This window comes from Nomascus leucogenys, chromosome 5 (genome assembly GCF_006542625.1).
Source record: "Nomascus leucogenys isolate Asia chromosome 5, Asia_NLE_v1, whole genome shotgun sequence".
Classification (NCBI taxonomy): Eukaryota; Metazoa; Chordata; class Mammalia; order Primates; family Hylobatidae; genus Nomascus; species Nomascus leucogenys.
This window is the reverse complement of record NC_044385.1, coordinates 24,328,716-24,349,509: the sequence shown is the minus strand read 5'-3', so window position 1 is coordinate 24,349,509 and position 20,794 is coordinate 24,328,716. Positions and strand designations below refer to the sequence as shown.

General features: G+C 38.4%; 1 protein-coding gene across 1 annotated transcript in view; it reads left to right on the top strand.

The window, feature by feature from the left end:
• The window catches only part of DISP1 (dispatched RND transporter family member 1), a 64,175-nt gene extending 43,626 nt beyond the window's left edge, over positions 1-20,549 (top strand). The window contains exons 5-9 of the mRNA XM_030812825.1: positions 5,167-5,290; positions 6,066-6,193; positions 6,560-6,657; positions 9,417-9,514; positions 16,939-20,549. Coding sequence (XP_030668685.1) covers positions 5,167-5,290; positions 6,066-6,193; positions 6,560-6,657; positions 9,417-9,514; positions 16,939-20,526 — 4,036 coding nt within the window. The 3' untranslated portion in view covers positions 20,527-20,549. The remainder of the gene's footprint in view (positions 1-5,166; positions 5,291-6,065; positions 6,194-6,559; positions 6,658-9,416; positions 9,515-16,938) is intronic.
• Positions 20,550-20,794: the final 245 nt, after the last annotated feature.

Here is a 20,794-nt window from a genome sequence, read left to right as displayed (position 1 = left end):
ACATTAACTCCCCATTTTCTCCTACCCCCAGGCCCTAGCAACCATCATTCTGCTTTCTGTCTCTATGGAAGGTGGAGGTTGCAGTGAGCCAAGATCATGCCACTGCACTTTAGCCTGGGTGACAGAGCAAGACTCCGTCTCCGGAGGGGAAAGAAAAAAAGAAAAAGCACACACATATTTTTTTTTAACCTGTCTTGTAGATATTTGTGTGCCTGTCTTATTTTCTGTATTAGGCTGTAAATTCCCTGAGGGCAAGATCCAAGTCTGCCATTTTTGTATTCCCAGAATGCCTTGCATCCTTACTGTTTAATGCTAATTGTTGGATAAATTTGTTACTTCACAAGAAAAAAAGAGTTGTATATTCTTTTCTTTTTTTTTTAATTTTCTCAGACTTCAATCACTCTTCTCACTAAGTTGATACTTGATGCCACTGGAAAAGTTGTGACTTAACATTTTGAAATGTCTATCTTTAAGGGACAAGAGGAATAAGAAAGAGTTATTAAGAGAAACAGAAAGGAATAAACCAATGGGGAAAGGATTTTTAGGAAGAAAGACGTAGCTAACAGTGTTAAATTCTGCTCAGGTCAAGGAAGATAAAAACCAAGAATAGTTAGTTGACTTGGGCAGTTCAGAAAAGTCATGAGAGCAAAAGCAAGGCTATAAGGGGTTAAAGATCCAGTGGTTGGTGAGGAAAAGGAAGCCTCTGGTGTGGGCACTGAATTACACCATCTGAAACACAGCTTCCTGCTCAGAGGGAAGAGAAAAAAGAAGAGTGTTTTGAGAAAGGCAGCAAAGAGCAAGGAAAAAAAAATCTTTGTAAGCTAAGAGGAAAATTTATTATGGGGGAATGTTATTCTAATATAAATGACCCACTTAAAATTGGCCCCCATTTTAATGTCACTTGAGCATAAGCTGGCTCTATGAGATACTTCATTTATTTGTTTTAACAGTTATTTCTGATCTGTTTCCAGAGTAAACCCAATAATAAGGTGACTGAAAATCTCTGACTATGTTTGAGGGACTTCCACTGAGTACCAGTGAAAACTCCAGCATGGCAGTAACACCCTGGACCAGAATGCCAGGCAGCATGCCTGCTAACTCAGATCCACGGTTCACCCATGAACACGTTTCATTACCTCTTCTACTTCTGTTTCTTCTTCTGTAAAAGGAGAATGAGCCCTTCAGATCTGTCTCCTATTTGAGACTTAACCTATTGAGAAGATGATGTGAACTTTTATACAGCAGTGCCCTGTAAAGAGCTGTGGGCCCTAACCTCAGCAGCTAGTACAGCAATAGGGCCTCCGGGAAAGGGGTCTTTCACTGGAAAATGACTACCTGCTGTAAGCCAGGTGTTACAGAGGTGGGCCACATTTACAGTTATATTGTGGTGTCTAAAGATTTTCAATATTAGAGCAGGTGTATGAAAGACAAGTATTATTTGATATGCAGAAGAATATATGATAGTTAAAAGAATGGTTCCTTTGAAAATTCTTCTACTCTACATGTGGTTCACTTTTCAAAGCGAATAATGCACAGGATATGGATATATATATATATATATATATATACATATATATATAGCATCATCAAATATATGTATATTTGTGAGATTTATAGACCATTTTTAATTTCCTTTACTTCTCCAATTTTCCTACTTTATTAGATTTTTATCTTCATATTACAGCCATTGTCTGGATTTCATACTGTGCATGCAACTCTGTTTCCCATGTGGTACCCACAGCTATACTATATCTTTGCATAGATAGCAGGGGGAGTAGAATTAGCCTCAGCAATTTTGTGGTGTTGAGGAGAAATACTTGTTTGAGTAAAATTTACTCAGAATGATTGGGCTTTCCCCCATGGTGTTTTATATACTCAGGATGGTGATCCCATTACTTAAATGTGAACAGTTATCTCTAGGAAAGGTTAGTGTGGGAAACATCGGCTGTGTAAGGAAGTGGAATTGTAATATAGTGAGGTTAAACGTGTTTGGAAGAAATGTGCTGAAATCACTAATGCCATAAAGTTTCCATATGTAGTCAGTGCACGTATGTGATGTGTAGCAGTGCTGTAAAATCAAAACCAAATGTTTTCAAAGGGAAGAAAAGCAATTATTGAATGGGGCTTTTAAGGTTGCTATACATGGTGTGTGCAGATTTTCAAGAACTCAAAATTAAAAGTCGTTATATGAGTAAATTAAACCACAGTATGAATACTAAGCAATTTGGGGCCTACTGCCCTCTATTGATAACATGTTAGTAGGTAAAAATGCATAACTTCTGATTCATTTGAGAGAAAATGAATCCATTTAAAATAAACTGTAATGAATAATTGTGTAAGCCTGGGGCCATTTTCATTTCACAGGGCTGATATTTTAATGGTCTAAAATGTAAAGGACTCTTTTTAAGTCTGAAGCAATGAAAGTAGTCTCAAATGTGCTATTGAGACAGAGGACTTTATTGCTTCAAAACTAGTTACTTTCATCTTAGTTTGCATTTGGTGGAGGAGGAAATAAAGTAAGGAGAATATTTTTGCACAGGGTGTGTCCTAGAAGTGTGAAAGCTTCTAGCCACTTGGTGTTTACATTTGAACAACCACAATCAGCTTATTGTCACTTATATGTTTTTATTATATTCAGAATTATTGTAAAAGGTTTTTCTGTCTTATCTAGCATCATTTTTCCTGAATGAGTTTTTAAATCCAAAATTTGCAGTCTAGTGAATAATGTTCAAACTTAGAACCCATATGATTTTGCATAGAGAAATTAATTATAAGTAGGGCTAGGAATTTTTAATTGTAAGTTTTGGGAAGTAGACATCTGTGGCAAGCGTAGTTATTCCTAGTGTTTCTAGTTACTCTCATGTCTGAAGAAAGAAATGACAGCCCAGAGATTAAAAGGCCTGACACTAGGACCAGACTATCTAGGTTCCTAGTTTTGTGACGTTGAATAAGTTCTATAACTTGTCTATGCTTCAGTTTCATCTCCAAGGTTTGTTGTGAGAATTGAATGATATGATAATTTATGTAAAGCACAAGAGCAACTGATATTCTGAATAAGGACGACCTTGTATTTATTTATTTATTTTTATAAGATTTCTCTTTCTCTCTCTTTTTCTTTCTTTCTTTCTTTTTTCTCTTTCTTTCTTTTTCCTTCCTTCCTTTGTTGCTTTTTTTTTTTTTTTTTTTGACAGAGTGTTGCTCACCCAGGCTGGAGTGCAGTGATGTGATCTCTGCTCACTGCAACCTCCACCTCCTGGGTTCATGTAATTCTCCTGCCTCAGCCTCCCAAGTAGCTGGGACTACAGGTGTGTGCCACCATGCCCAGTTAATGTTTGTATTTTTGTAGAGACAGAGTTTCACCATGTTGGCCAGGCTGGTCTCAAACTGACCTCACGTGATCTGACTGCCTCAGCCTCCCAAAGTGTTGGGATTACAGGCATGAGCCACTGCGTCTGGCCTTTTAAGATTACTTTAAAAGAGCAGCAGTGAAAAGTGCCTGTGCACATACTCCCTTAAAGCATAATTGCGCTATATTTTAATATCCTTACTAGAATTATAATTTGAAGCAAAAATGCCCACAAAGCCAGATCAATAAAGTTAAGACACCAGATTATAAAAATTGGCAGTCTATTAGTAGAGACATATAGTAGCTTTTTTTCAGACTGACATTTAGAGCCACCAGAATTATTTGTAACTACTAGCATGATTTTGAAGAAATAACTCAAAAATATATGAGTAAGAATCCTATTTCAAATGAGCCAGAAATAGCGATCGCAGCAGCCAAATGAGCTAACATTACTGAGAATTTGAGAGTAGTGGTCCACAAGTTAAATATTTTGTCTTGCTTTTCTTCTAATAAAGATTCAAGAAGCCAGAAGTTTGCAGGATGCATTTTGAATTTTAGAAAACGTTCAGTTTAGTCAGCTTCTGTGGGGTACTCAGCTCATATCAAGACTTGGAAGTGCCAAAATAATAACGTGTGATCCAGGACCTCATGGAAGGGATACAGAAACAGATCTTTCAATTTGAGGTAACAAATGAGGGTGTGGGAAGCGCATCTGGAAGAAAGGGCCCAGTGGTAGGATTTCGTAATAGAGACAGTTCTCCACATGTGGGAAGAGACTAAAACCAGATTGTAGTAGCTGGAGAGTACAAGCATCAGGTGTTTGTTCATTTAGTCAATAGATAGTTATTGATCACTTTCCACTGATAGTACACTAAATGAATCAGACAGGAATTTCTGCCCTCGTGGAACTCACATATCTAGTGGATGTATTCACTGTAGTTTTAGCCAGAAGGACAGTTACAGGTTTATGGGAAGTGTTTAGTTTTTTTTTTTTGTTTTTTTTTTTTTTTTTTGAGACAGAATCTCGCTCTGTCACCCAGGCTGGAGTGCAGTGGCACGATCTCAGCTCACTGCAACCTCTGCCTCCCGGGTTCAAGCGATTCTCCTGCCTCAGCCTCCTGAGTAGCTAGGACTACAGGCGTGTGGCACCATGTCCAGCTAATTTTTTGTATTTTTAGTAGAGACAGGGTTTCACTGTGTTAGTCAGGATGGTCTCGAACTCCTGACCTTATGATCCACCCGCCTCAGCCTCCCAAAGTGCTGAGATTACAGGTGTGAGCCACTATGCCCGGCCCTTAGTTTGGTTATTTTTAAGATTTGCACTGTATGAACCTGTTTATAGACTGAGTTCTTCTTTAAGAACTGTGAGAGTAAAGGTGTAGAGAAAGGGAATAACTAGAGAAACAAAAGTTCTGAAAGACACTGAATAGAGTATGGATCCTCTGTTAAAATTTATTTTCTTTCCACTAATGAAGCGTGTATTTTATATCTCTTTTACAGGCATAGATGTAGATATAAAATGTTACTTGTCATATATAAATATTATTCTGACTCTCAGTAGCCTGTGGCATAAAGTGCTACTTGATCACAAAAATGAGGGGACAATGATCTTGTCACTTTCGACTACAATTACATACAAATACTTATAATCCCATTAGATATTGTATTGATAAATACCTGTATGTGGTCTACAATATGAGCATTTAATAAATTTCTCTGTTAGGTACCAAAAATATTTCTGCGAAGGGCCTTCTTTGTGCCTTCTTTATGTTTCTGTAGTTATGCAGCTCTGATAGCTGACACTTCTTTGTGTTTTGTAGTTACGCAGCCCTGATAGCCGACTGGCCGGTGGTGGTCTTGGGCATGTGCACCATGTTCATCGTGGTCTGTGCCTTGGTTGGAGTATTAGTGCCAGAGCTTCCTGACTTCTCTGATCCATTGCTGGTAAGTAGCATTTGTGTTTTCTTTAGCCTAAAATCATCTCCAAATATTGCGTATTTTAATACATGTTGTATTATGTTATTTAGCAACCCATTTCTTTAAAAACCTTCTCAAGCAACAATTCTCTTTCTGAAAAGTAAAGATATTACTTTATCTGTATTATCAGGTTCTTAAAAGGTCAAGGAACTTGTTTACCCTCAAAAATCTGGAAGGTTTGCTTCTTGGTCCCCATATTTAAGCTAAAAAGCAATAAATTGGAGAATCTGCCTTCTATAAAATTATTCTCATAAAGTCTTTAACACTGTCGCTGTTTTCTCCCAAAGAAGTTAAAGGAATTTCAGTATTACTAACAGATAGCAGAGTCTGTTTTTAAGTAAATGTTTCTCTGGAGTGGAATAATGAGGAAAATATGATCAAGGATAATGAAACACTCTTTGTAAAAATACTGACAATGCATAACATGATTTAGTTTGATCAGAATTTTTATAAGATAAAAATAAGTATTTACTAAATGCTTAGGCATGAGTTGGAAAGATAAACTTTCCTTAGACACGTAACATACCAAAGAATCAAACTGTTTTGTCACAGCAAATAGGTGATAATTATCATGTCAAGGCATCTTGTTTTAATGCAGTCACCTCTGGAGTAGCTGTGAGGAACAGCTATATTTTCTGTTGAAAGCTATACATCACTTTGACATTGCTTTCCCAAGCTTTTATTGTAACTATACTTAGCCTGAAATGACATACACTAATGAGCACTTGTAATTTTGCCTTAGGGTTTTGAACCAAGAGGAACAGCAATAGGCCAGAAACTGGTCACATGGAATAATATGGTGAAAAATACAGGATACAAAGCAACATTAGCAAATTATCCCTTTAAATATGCAGATGAACAAGCCAAAAGGTAATCAATTATTTATTTTTATATAACTTTTAGACAAAACATTGCTTAATGAATTCCTCTTCAAATACTGCCCGAACAAAAAATTTAAATGTAAAATGTGTGGCTCAAAATCGTTGCCACTGAATTTGTTTAACTTGTCATTGTGTTTGAAGATTTTGTTGTAGTAGGATGAAAAGGTGAGATTTTCTTTTTTTTTTCTCTCTTTTAGAAGTGAGAAAATTAATGTTGGTTGCTTCTTTTAATCCTTTCAACTTAATATCAAGGACTAAGCAGGTCGTGGCTTTGAGGAAGTACTGTTTCCAGTATGATTATCAGCTTTGAAATAACGAGAACTTTATTGAAGATCAAATTGTCGTTCCATTTCAGCCATCGGGATGATAGATGGTCAGATGATCATTATGAAAGAGAGAAAAGAGAAGTTGACTGGAACTTCCACAAGGACAGCTTTTTCTGCGACGTTCCAAGTGAGTGGCATCGTAGATGAACAAACCGCTCAGCAGTTTGCTAGCATTTAAAATTGAACATGATCACAGTCTAGACTGATAGCCGTGTGTGGCCAGTCACACAGCTTCACTGTTGCTATTGAACCTAAAGAAATTTTGGCTAATTAACTTTTTCTTTTACTTCTCTAGTTGAGTCAACTACCAGTCTGAGTTTATTATATTATTAAAATTAATGAAAAAAGTAATAATTGAGTTTTCTTATTTTAAGAAAGATATAAATCTAATGAAATTCTCGACCTTGCCCAACATTTTAAGTCTTTTTAAAAATTCCTTGTACTATTTATTTCTAGATCAAGTACAGGTACATATTTTTGGATTGAACCTTGAAATAATCTGTTGAATTATTAAACAATTATTTAAAGTTCCAATTCATTCTAAAATGAATCAGAAAATGGCTTAAAGTTCTGATTCATTCAAAAAGCAATACTATGTTAAGAGCCTTCTGTGTGCTACCTCATCACTAGGCAGTAGAGGTAGAGAGGTGAAAAAAATAAAGTCTAGAGGTTCAAAGTTTGAATGCCTCAGGGGCCTGGCATATAATCCAAGTGAATAAAGCTAGCTAGGTATGACAGAAGTGATGGTGATTGTGGAACACTAAGGAGCATCTGCCCTGTCTAAAGAAATCGGCTGCTACTTAGCCGTGACAAAAGGTGGGGTTCTAGAAGTGAGGGCCCAGATGTTGCAGGAACTTGCCAGAGGTCAAAAACCCAGATTTTTTTTTTTTTTTTTTTTTTGAGACACAGTTTTGCTCTTGTTGCCCAGGCTGGAGTACAATGGTGCGATCTCGTCTCACCACAACCTCCACCTCCCAGGTTCAAGCGATTCTTCTGCCTCAGCCTTCCTGAGTAGCTGGGATTATAGGCATGCACCACCATGCCTGGCTAATTTTGTATTTTTAGTAGAGATGGGGTTTCACCATGTTGGTCAGGCTGCTCTCGAACTCCCGAACTCAGGTGATCACGCTGCCTCGACTTCCCAAAGTGCTGGGATTACAGGCATGAGCCACTGCACCTGGCCAAAAATCCAGATTTGAATGTGGAATCGTCAGTTCTCTAAATGTTGGCAACAAATTCATTACCCAAAATTTGCTGTAACATGGAGTCAGCCTGATTACTCTGCAGCTGCCAGGGAAGAAGGAAGGCATAACCTAGAGGACATGAATGTAAGTATGTAAGCCGTTGATTAGCCATAGTGATTAGGATTGAGGAATTGTGGATAGTATAATTTTTAATTAAGTGAATATTAACATTAAAGCTCTTGATTTCAGCTTTTGCTGTTGGTGTTGAAAGTATTTTTTCCTGTCTTATTAGAACACTAGATGACCTGATTGGATCTTTGATGTTTCTGGAGTTTACCAAGTCTTAGGATCTTTATTTTGATCACTTACTCTGTATAGCAATAGATAGTAGGAGATTAGGCAGAACCTTATACTGATCCTAGGAAGCAAAACATGTTTCCTTTTCTGTCTCTTCTCTGAAAAAACATTAGGAAGTTGAACTCTGGTTACTTGCATGTTCTGGCTGGTTTATTTCTCTCAATCAAAGTATTACTATATATTATTGCTTAACCAACATCTGTTAGTTATGATCTTAACCAGGAAAAACATTACATTTCAATAGTCAACAGTAAATATTGTCTCATAAGTAGATTCTGCCTTGACTAAAGCCATTACCAGCTCTATGTAAATGAAATGCTTCAGTTTCCACCTGGCTGATTTTGCTCTCCAAAATCAGTCAACATAAGATAATAGCCAAAACTTCATGACCATAAATAAAAACTTTTGTAATAAAGCTTTATTCATAAATTTACCAGCTGATTTGTTAGCACAATTAGACATTTTAACTATCATAAAATTAATCTTCTTTGTTTTATGTGGTTCATATTCTTTAATATGTGGTTCATATTGTTTCTGTTCTGAGGATACAGAAACAATAGTTGGGCATCTATTATTATCTCATTTAATTCTGACAGCTATTTGAGATAGATATTGCTGTCTGCATTTTACAAATGAAGAACCAAGGCTCAGAGAAGTTGTTAGTTGCCTAAGGTCACATAGCTAGTAAATGACAGGACCTGGTTATATCCTAATCTGACTTTAAAGACCATGCATGCTCTTTCTGGTATATCATACAACCTCCCTTATTCAGAAACATATTTTTTGTTAATCTGATTTTCAAAATATTTTTTCTAGCCTTTAGTGTACCAGAGAGACCATGTACTCAACCAGAATATGGCCAGCATTCTGTACTTAGTTGACTGTTTTTAGTGATTTTAAATAGAACACCCACCATCTTTCCTCTCTAGTTAGCTGCCAGGGAGAACATCCCTATAATCCATTCTTGGTATTCCCTAGTGCATCTTTTTTTATTATGGTGATGTGTTGTGAAATTAAGAGGGATATATTCAATTAGTTTCCTGTTGTAAATTCCTATGGATTTTTCTTCCTATAGTCTGACCAAAAATAGATTTGTTATATAATTCATACAATTTTAAGATATAGTGAGTAGACGAAGGCTTTGCACTAAGACAGTATTATGGCATTGCTTTTTTTTTTCTTTTAACATTTTCTCCTGGAATTTATCAAAGGAAAGAATTTCCTGCTGCTAATGAATCGTTCATGTGGTTTCCCAGTTTGAATTATTTCCGAATCCTGAGTCTTATGAAATAAATGAATAATTTATAAACCTTTTTATGTCGTTTTTTTTTTTTCATATCACCAGGTGACCGATATTCCAGAGTGGTATTTACTTCATCTGGAGGGGAGACATTATGGAATTTACCTGCAATTAAATCAATGTGCAATGTAGATAATTCCAGGGTATGTAAGATAAAACTAAAATCTCCTTAGCACAAATAAGGTTGTATTATTGAAACTCCTTTTACTGCTGACCTTGGTGTCTGATCAGATGAAAGTACTTAAGAGGCTTACCTACTGAGGAGTGAACTCCAGCAGGCCAGCTTTGCATTCTCTCAGATCCCAGGATCAAAGTGTCCGTGTTTCCTTCAACTTTAAAACATACCATCTTCCTTTTTCTTTCCCATTCATGATCTCTGGCTGTTAATGGTGTTTTCTGTTGTTTCACATAGTATTTCTTTTCACTATAATATTTAAGACTGTTTTTCTTCTTTTGTTGTATTTTTTATTTCCTAACCTAGTTTCATTGTTCCCTATTTCCTGACCTGAGGCAATTGTCAGCATCTTAATTGTGCAATGAAATGCCTGCCTCTCTGGCAGTCACTGGGTCATTTGGGCCAGTGACCTCAAAGGGAAATTTAGGGAGCAGGCTGGGAAAGGGGACATCAAAGAGCATAAATACAGTATCTATGTAAATGGCCAGAGTAATCCAATCCAGACTGCCCTGAATGCTAAACACCTTGCTGCTTTGGGAGACACTGGGATGCAAGAAGACAGGCGCTTTGCCTCTCAGTCTTCTCTAGAGCCAAAAACATGTCCACATCAGAAAATGTAGGGAGCTTCTGGGTTTGGAAGAGCTGTCAATTTCATATGTTCAGAGATAGTTTCTCTAAATAGAAACTGCTATCTGATGTCACTAATGAACTTGTCCAGGCATAGCAACCAGCATAAAAGGAACTCCTTGTGTAGCATAACTTTCAGCATAACTCTAAAATGTAAAATGACTGGTTAAAAAATCGAATCATGTGCCCTGCTGAGGGCTAGCCTGACAACCTGATGCAATCACTTGTTCTGTCAACAGGGAAATTTCTTAATGAAATAGGCAGTAGAAAGGAAAGAAGAGATCACCCAAACCAGCAGTCTCATTGTACTAACATGCGTACCTTCTAAGAACTAAGTATCTTAACCAGATAACCTAGTTAGTTGGTCCCAGACCTCCCAGATTTACCCCATCCTTCATTCTAAGAGGCTGTTGGTACATTTTGAAAATGACTTTCCAATCGACTGAAGTATCAGGATTTTCTGTCAGTGCTATCTTCCTTTCACATAGACCAAAGCCACAAACGATCTATAAACAGACTAAAGTTTCTTAATTGGTGATCAATTTTTATTTGTGATGTTTTCTTCTCTTCTACAGCTATCAGTTCCTTATTTGAAGGCTATGAACCTATTTCTCTTTGTCATGCATTAGGATACTTCTTATACAGAAAATTAACTCTAAAGTTGTAAATGTGTAGCGATATTTATTATGTACAATACTTTATGCTGGGTACTTGTACATCACTCACAATGGATCTGTGACCTTGGAATTTACAATGCATTTTACACGGATGATAAATTAAGCTTAGAGAGGCTAAGCCAGTCTGGCTACTTTATAATCACACCTTGGATGAGTACAGTTCATTAACTTCTATTCCTTCTTGTCCTCATTCTTCTACCTTTGGTTGATCTTCAGACCTTCCCTTTCCTGAAGATTCTGAAGTGATTGAATTCACTCAGTTAATTAATAGCTGATATTTAGTGAGTATTTACCATGTGCCAGGAAGTGTTCTAAATACTGTAATACATTATTTCATTTAATCCCAATGACAGTGTTATGAATTAAATACTAAATAGCCCATTTTTTAGTTGAGGAAAGTTCATATCTGTGGTCGGGGCACTTCCAGGATTGGAATCCAGCCAAGATGAACTCCAGTGTCTGCCTTTACCCACCCTGCTTTATGCTTCTAGTGAAGAAGATGCCTCCCCCATTTTGTTTCCTGTATATGCCATTTCCCACACAAATGAAGCTTAAAAAGTCACTGTGGTCTGGAATAAGTATCCTTTTTTTTTCTTAAAGAACTAGCAGTTTATTCCATGAGTACATGTTAGACTCTGAGACTTAAAAGCCAATAAGCAATAGTATGCCATGATGGCTTTCATAAATAAAAGTAGTATAGTCTTTCATCTCTCCTCTCTCTCTCTCTCTATAAAAATATATATATATATATTTGTAAACTACCTCAACATGATTTATATAGATAGATGATAAAAATCATCATGTTGAGGTAGTTTACAGAAAAGCATATGCAAAGGATAAGATAAATAAGTTGAATGAATTACATGAAGGGAAAACAATGGGAGGAAAATAATAAAGCTAAGGATGAGATTTATAATATTGCACACCCCACAATCTTGTACATTTGCTGATGGGAGCTGCAAACTTATCTGTAACCTCCCAGCTGCCGGAGCAAAAAGGATTTCACAATCAGTAACAAAAGTCATATAAATAGGGTAACAAATTTGTTTTTTAGAAGCCCAGCTTTTCCTCCTGCTAAGACGGGAGGAGACAGTTCCCCCATAGTCTTCATAAAAGAAGTGTGACTCTGTGTACAAAATTTTTAACAGCATGCTTAGAAGAGACACGATGTTAAAGTTCAGCTGATTTGCAAAACATAGGTAGGCTGGTAGCAAGAAAACATTACAGTAAAAGCATTTCTATAAGAGATCAAAGCAATGGAATCTAAGTATGTGGCTTCCTAATGGTTTAGCTTGTTGCATTTGCATAATTTAGACTATCTAAAGGAATAGATGTGCTCTCCTTGTCTAAGTCTGTCTTTCTACCGAGTTGATAAGGATTGGACAGCTGTGAGTTTCAGTTTGTAATCCCTGGCAAGAACAGTACAACTACATGTTTTTAGTACATATTTTCTAAGTCAACAACTAAGAGCATTATCTATATGCTTTGGCAGTTAATTAGGAAGAGAGTAGTATTGTGGTGCTCTTGTGAGAATCTGAGAAACAGACTCAAGACACGTGTCAAAATGAATGGTTGGTATGGCCAATTATAGATCCATACCAACAAATGAATAAATAGGTGATCAAAGCCCCAAAAGTCTACCTCAAAGAGTACGGTTATCATTTTAACTTGTTAAATACTTTTTTTTAACCAATTATAAACACCTTTGTATTCTAGTCTCAAACTCTATAAACCTGAAATAATAAACCTTTCTCATAGAGATAATGTATTCATCTGATATCTTAAGTAATAACTATTGATTAACAGTTCGGCTTTAAGATTATTACTGTACCTTTTTTTAGTCTCCCAGTTCAAGACATTGTTAGGGTTTTTATTTGTCACAGTGGTTCGAGCAGAGTTGTCCTAAGACTACTTGGCAGTTGTTCCTCTCCCCCAGCCCCCAAATCCTGGTTGTTATACGGAGGCACTTGATTATTAACAATTATGAAGTTAAATGGGACACAACCAAGCGATAGCAAGCAGAAGACCTTACTTGTTGGTGGGTTGACTCCAGAAAACGTCTGGTAATTAGTATAATATCTCAGTGAGACCAGATGTTTCAATTGTCACCTGCCTGTGTTTACAGCACATTTAGTTCAAACCCTAGGTTTTGTTTAAATTACATGCCATTTATACTCATAATTCAGACAGCATTGGTTTCCAAAGTGAAGTACTTCTGTTGCTGATCCTGTTGTCTACCTCTTAACAGAAATGCTTGTTTCCTTACACACTTTCAAAAGGAGCTTCAGTTGATTCCCCTACTCTTCTTCATTGCCTCTTTCTGCCCTTTCACATCCTAAGGGACACACTGGTGTCGTTAGTAACCAGAAGTGAGTCTCTCTACTCTTGACTCTGCTGGAAACCACTTACTTGTTCCATAGTCTTTGTACAATGTAGAAGTTGGAGCTCTGAGGACTCAGCTTGTAAAGGGATTTGAAATTTGGTGTCAGAGACTGTTTACTAGGGTGACTTTCGTGGACAGCTGGAAAACCCCTGAAGCTTAGAAGATCCCAGAAACATGTTTTCCTATTCTTGTTTTAAAGAGGGCTACAGAGCCCTTGCTTTTTCTTTTCTCCCTAGGCTCCCCTTAAACATTTAATACATAGGGAGCTTGGTTATGCGGGGAGGAGGGTCCAGCAGTCAGTTGAACCTGGTATTAAGGGCTTAATTTTCCTCCCTTTTGTTCTTTTCTCAGCTTCTTAAAATATCTTCAACTTAGCCAATAGTTTTAAAAGTTAAGGTATCATTTAAAACTCTCTGCTGGTTTCTTCTTTTTCTCTCTTCTCTTCCTTTACCCTCTATTTTAAGTCAATTCCACCCCGCCACTATCTAACTAGGGAAGTGTGCAAAGACATGTTATAACCACATAAGCACAATGATTCCCCTAAACATCCATTTTGTGAATAACTAGAATTAGAAGGGCTATATTCCTCGTGAGAGTTATAAGAAGTTGCTTCCACTAACTCCATTTTTATTTTTATAAACTGCAAAGATTTTGAAATTATTCCTATGAATCCCTCTTCCAAAAATATGGCAAAAACATATCTGTGTTCTGGGTGAAGACATACCTGCTTTCCAGTCTCTTTAAGCCCCATAATATAATACATGCTTCTGTGTTTCTGTATCTCAGTCACACATGACTAAGTTAGTGCCATTGTCACATCATACTTACAGACTTTGGTACTTTCTCTGTAGGTCACCATAAGCCCTTACATATAATACCATACTTCTCGCTTTGAATTACAGTTATTTATGTTTGTGTCTGATTTCCCTGCCACACTGTGAACAATTTGGAGGAAGGACAACTGTGCCTTATTCATCTTGTATTGATGCTCAGTAAATTTGCTTTTGAATGGATGAATAGATCAAGAACATATGACCTTACTCCCTAAAAGTACAGACAATTCCTTGAACTCCATTCCTTTAAATTCAGGGTGTTGGCATCCAACTCAGGGTAGAGAAAACCAGTCATGATGTCTTTTCTCTGTCCTTATTTCTTACCCCATATGAGTTCTCAAAAACTGGTTTCCCAAAGGTTGACCATCAATCAGTACCATCTTTGAATTGGAGGATTGGCTCCCCAGTGACTTACTAGCACTTGTTTTTAATAGCAGCCATCAAAATAGTATTTAGTCTGTGTTTATAATGTCTAACTTGTTAATCTTTGGTCAACTATACACATCTAAAAATGTGCTATTATTTGAAAAGGTTATTCAAGACAGAATTCTATGCTTTCTCTCCCAGTTTTAGTTGGCAACCCCATGTCCTTTATCTTTGTCATTTGGTTATTTCAGCAACTACAGGTATTTTCCTTCTAGCTGATAATGGATTTTCATAATAGATAGACAGTTTTCATTTTCTTCCATCTGAAAACTGTCAGACATTGGGGTTGCATTACCTTTCATTCAGTCCATCAAGCTGACCCTAGTGGTTTGTATGTTACGTCTTTGTAAGGTAAAACTGGTAATCTGCCATGAAAACCAGTGAGATGCCATTCCAGGGTTTCCTGTTGTTGGGTGGTTCAGTTTTCCCTAAGTTAGCATATGTGAATGTTTTTATCTGGAAACAGTCAAGTATGAGTTATCCTAGTTTATGGAATGTTTACGATTGCTCCTCAAAAATAAGCTTTAAAATTAAGGCTTTGTTAAAGTAAATATTATTCTAGTACATTTGAACAAAAACCTTTTGGGTTCATTTTTCTTTACCCTCAATAGCGTATCTTTAGAAAAACAAACAACTTTTTATTATGGAAATTCTCCAGCATATACAAAAGTAGAGAAATAGTATAATGGACTGTCGAAATAGGACACCCATCTTCCACAGTCTCAACACGTGGCCAGTCCTGTTTCACCTATATCCCACCCCCACAGGATTAGTCCCAGGAAAGTATCCTGATAAACAGAGTTCAGGGATCATAGGTAACTTGGTTCTTGGGTAAGTCCAAGTTCTGAAGCGGTGATTCATGCCAGCTTCTGCTCTGCTTTGAGAAGACATTTCAATACATGATTGATGAAGCCTAGTTTAATCAAGGTAAAGAGTGTTTTTAATCCTACTAGAAAAAAAAATATTCACTTCCTCTTTGAACTTTGGAGTTTCTTCCCTGGAACAGCCTTTGGTAAATAGAGATGAGGGAAACTGATAGGACCAGGTCATCTTTAGTTCTGGTTCTCCTAAAGAGAAGTCTCTGGTCAGGCTCAGGAGAAGAGGAATATTTCTTATTCTCACCTCAGAGAAGAGGGGCTACTCATCTAATTTACAGGATGGAATGGTACAGACTTTAATCTAGCAAACCAGTGATGGAACAATTTTTCAGTTTTTTATAACAATAGCCATAAGATGGAAAGCCTTCTCCAGGAATAGTGTTTAAGTGAAATACTGTCCACACCAAATCCAGAATTATCATACTTGCTGATATGCAGCAGGCCCTCATTTACCAGAAGAGAAAGTTTTCAAAAAAAGGATTTTTGCCAGTTTGAATAAACTTTATGGAAGAAATAATTAAATTCTTACTTAGGCATTTATTTTATTGTATATACCAATTTAAAAGTCAGATATAAATCATATTTTAATCTAGAAACATTGCCCTTTTCTACTCATACTTCAGGAAACACTTTTATTCCAAATCTTTATGCTTCTTGGCATCAGCACTTTTGATATTACTGGGGTCACTTTTTGATTCACCAAACAGTCTTTGTCTTAATCTGTTTGGGCTTCTATGACAAAATATCTTGGACTGGGTAATTTATAAACAACAAAAATTTAATTCTTATAGTTCTAGAGGTTGAGGAGTTCAAGATCAAGTAATTAGCAGATTCAGTCTGGTGAGGACCTGTTCCTCATAGATGGGGCGTTCTATGTGTCCTCATGACCTCTTATAGAAGCACTACTCCCATTCATGAGGGCGCCTCCCTTGTGATTTAGTCACCTTCCAAAGAGTCACACCGCCTAACACTAACACACTGGGGATTAGGTTTCAACTTGAATTTGGGAGGAGCACAAGCATTCACACCAAAGCAGTTCTCTAGGGAATATCATCTTTGCTTCTAACTGTGTTGATTGAAATATAGTACTTTGGTCACCAACAATTTCATGCTGATAACCAGAATTTTAGGCAAAACCACAAATTTGTTTCATATATCAAATGTACGGTTTTCTTAATCCCATGCATGTATATACATAAGCTTCACAATCTGTCCACTTTATTGCTTTTTAAAGTGGCTTTGAAAAGCCTTGTTGACTAAGTAGGTGTTAATTTGATCTCCTTTTGTAAACAAAACCAGCATTGGTTGAAGTTGTTTCACACTTGCATGTCATCCCCAAACAGTAGTTTTCAATTCAGAGTAAAGTAACCTAAAGGGCATCCTGTAACATGAGGCCATTTAGGGGGAATTTCACCCTGTATTCAAACTGATTCCTAATTTAAGAGGATAATTGTTTAGCTTTTGTAACTTTCCCTGTCCCTCAAGGTCACCTTAGTGCAGACCTTTCCAGTCGTGAACGATTGTGAACCAATTTAAACTGTAGTCCTTCTGCTTGTCTCTATCTGCAGATCAGATCTCATCCCCAGTTTGGTGATCTCTGCCAGAGGACCACCGCTGCCTCCTGCTGCCCCAGCTGGACACTGGGAAACTACATCGCCATTCTGAACAATAGATCGTCCTGTCAGAAAATAGTCGAGCGAGACGTTTCTCATACCTTGAAGCTGCTTCGGACTTGTGCCAAACACTACCAAAATGGCACTCTGGGGCCAGACTGCTGGGACATGGCAGCCAGAAGAAAGGACCAGCTCAAGTGCACCAATGTGCCACGCAAATGTACCAAGTACAATGCCGTGTACCAGATCCTCCATTACTTGGTGGACAAAGACTTTATGACCCCAAAGACGGCTGACTATGCCACGCCAGCTTTAAAATACAGCATGCTCTTCTCTCCCACAGAGAAAGGGGAGAGCATGATGAACATTTACTTGGACAACTTTGAAAACTGGAACTCTTCTGACGGCGTGACTACCATCACCGGGATTGAGTTTGGTATCAAACACAGTTTGTTTCAGGATTATCTTCTAATGGATACTGTGTATCCTGCCATAGCCATTGTGATTGTCCTTTTAGTCATGTGTGTCTACACCAAGTCCATGTTTATCACTCTGATGACAATGTTTGCAATAATCAGTTCTTTGATTGTTTCCTATTTTCTCTATCGTGTAGTATTTCACTTCGAATTTTTTCCTTTTATGAACCTCACTGCCCTCATTATTTTGGTTGGAATTGGAGCAGATGATGCTTTTGTCCTGTGTGATGTTTGGAACTACACAAAATTTGATAAGCCTCATGCCGAAACCTCAGAAACAGTAAGCATCACCTTGCAGCACGCTGCCCTCTCCATGTTCGTCACCAGTTTTACCACTGCTGCCGCCTTTTATGCTAACTATGTTAGCAACATTACAGCAATCCAATGCTTCGGGGTTTATGCAGGGACAGCTATATTGGTGAATTACGTTTTGATGGTCACATGGCTTCCAGCAGTTGTTGTGCTGCATGAGCGATATCTTCTTAATATATTCACTTGCTTCAAAAAGCCCCAGCAGCAAATATATGATAACAAAAGCTGCTGGACAGTGGCTTGCCAGAAGTGCCACAAAGTACTCTTTGCCATTTCAGAAGCATCTCGAATTTTTTTTGAAAAAGTATTGCCATGCATTGTCATTAAGTTTCGCTACCTTTGGCTGTTTTGGTTCCTTGCCTTAACTGTAGGTGGGGCCTACATTGTATGTATAAATCCAAAGATGAAACTGCCCTCACTGGAGTTATCCGAGTTCCAGGTGTTCAGGTCGTCTCATCCTTTTGAGCGTTATGATGCTGAATACAAAAAGCTTTTCATGTTTGAACGTGTTCACCATGGCGAGGAGCTCCACATGCCCATCACAGTAATCTGGGGCGTGTCCCCAGAAGACAATGGCAATCCACTAAATCCCAAGAGTAAAGGGAAGTTGACATTAGATAGCAGTTTTAACATCGCCAGCCCAGCTTCCCAGGCCTGGATCTTGCACTTCTGTCAAAAACTGAGAAACCAAACATTCTTTTACCAGACGGATGAACAGGACTTCACCAGCTGCTTCATTGAGACATTCAAACAGTGGATGGAAAACCAGGACTGTGATGAGCCTGCCCTGTACCCATGCTGCAGCCACTGGAGCTTCCCCTACAAGCAAGAGATTTTTGAACTGTGCATCAAGAGAGCTATCATGGAGCTGGAAAGGAGTACAGGATACCATTTGGATAGCAAAACCCCAGGGCCGAGGTTTGATATCAATGATACTATCAGGGCAGTGGTGTTAGAGTTCCAGAGTACCTACCTCTTCACACTGGCTTATGAAAAGATGCATCAGTTTTATAAAGAGGTGGACTCGTGGATATCCAATGAGCTGGGTTCGGCCCCTGAAGGCCTCAGCAATGGTTGGTTTGTCAGCAATCTGGAGTTCTATGACCTCCAGGATAGCCTCTCTGATGGCACCCTCATTGCCATGGGGCTGTCAGTTGCTGTTGCATTTAGCGTGATGCTGCTGACAACTTGGAACATCATCATAAGCCTTTATGCCATCATTTCAATTGCTGGAACGATATTTGTCACTGTTGGTTCTCTTGTCCTGCTGGGTTGGGAGCTAAATGTGTTGGAATCTGTCACCATTTCAGTTGCCGTCGGCTTGTCTGTAGACTTTGCCGTTCATTATGGGGTTGCCTACCGCTTGGCTCCAGATCCCGACCGGGAAGGCAAAGTGATCTTCTCTCTGAGTCGCATGGGCTCTGCGATTGCCATGGCTGCCCTGACCACCTTTGTGGCAGGGGCCATGATGATGCCCTCCACAGTTCTAGCTTACACCCAGCTGGGCACCTTCATGATGCTCATCATGTGTGTCAGTTGGGCTTTCGCCACCTTCTTTTTCCAGTGCATGTGCCGGTGCCTTGGACCACAGGGTACCTGTGGTCAAATTCCTTTACCTAAAAAACTACAGTGCAGTGCCTTTTCCCATGCCTTGTCTACAAGTCCTAGTGACAAGGGACAAAGCAAAACACATACCATAAATGCTTATCATTTAGATTCCAGGGGCCCAAAATCTGAACTGGAGCATGAGTTTTATGAATTAGAACCTCTGGCTTCCCACAGCTGCACTGCCTCTGAGAAGACCACTTATGAAGAGACCCACATCTGCTCTGAATTTTTCAACAGCCAAGCAAAGAATTTAGGGATGCCTGTGCATGCAGCTTGCAACAGTGAACTCAGCAAAAGCACTAAAAATGATACTGGCTCTGCCTTGTTACAGCCCTCTCTTGAACAGCACACCATGTGTCGCTTCTTCTCTCTGAATCAGAGATGTAGCTGCCCAAATGCCTACAAACGCTTGAAATATGGCCCACACTCTTGCCAGCAGATGGGGGACTGCTTATGCCACCAGTGCTCTCCTACTGCTAGCAGCTTTGTCCAGATCCAAAACGGCGTGGCACCTCTGAAGGCCACACACCAAGCCGCCGAGGGCTTTGTGCACCCCGTCACTCACATCCACCACTGTCCCTGCCTGCAGGGCAGAGTAAAGCCAGCTGGAATGCAGAATTCTCTGCCTAGGAATTTTTTCCTCCACCCAGTGCAGCACATTCAGGCCCAAGAAAAAATTGGCAAGACCAACGTACACAGTCTTCAGAGGAGCATAGAAGAGCATCTTCCAAAGATGGCAGAGCCATCGTCATTTGTCTGCAGAAGCACTGGATCATTACTCAAAACATGTTGCGACCCCGAGAATAAACAAAGGGAACTCTGTAAAAATAGAGACATGAGCAATATGGAGAGCAGTGGAGGGACTGAAAACAAGGCAGGAGGGAAAGTGGAGCTGAGCTTGTCACAGACGGATGCAAGTGTGAACTCAGAACATTTCAATCAGAATGAACCAAAAGTCATATTTAATCATTTAATGGGGGAGGCTGGTTGTAGGTCTTGCCCAGATAATTCACAAAGTTGTGGCAGAATTGTGAGAGTGAAGTGCAATTCTGTGGACTGTCAAATGCCAAACATGGAAGCCAATGTGCCTGCTGTATTAACACACTCGGAACTTTCTGGTGAAAGTTTGTTAATAAAAACACTATAATAAATACAGCATTCAATTCAGAACCAGTGCCTCAATTATTCTTTTAACATGGAAGTAAAATCCAGAAGCTTAGAAAAGAAGCCCAAAAATACAGCAACAAGCATGTTTCACATTAACAATTATAGAATATTTTTATATTCCGTAGGAACAATAAACTTACAAATCTGCTGAGTGTGTTAGGTTATTGGATTGGATGATTGTTGGATTTTATATTTTCAAAAAGTGTAGTTGTTTTTTACATTTATGCCCAGCTTGAAAAATAATTGTC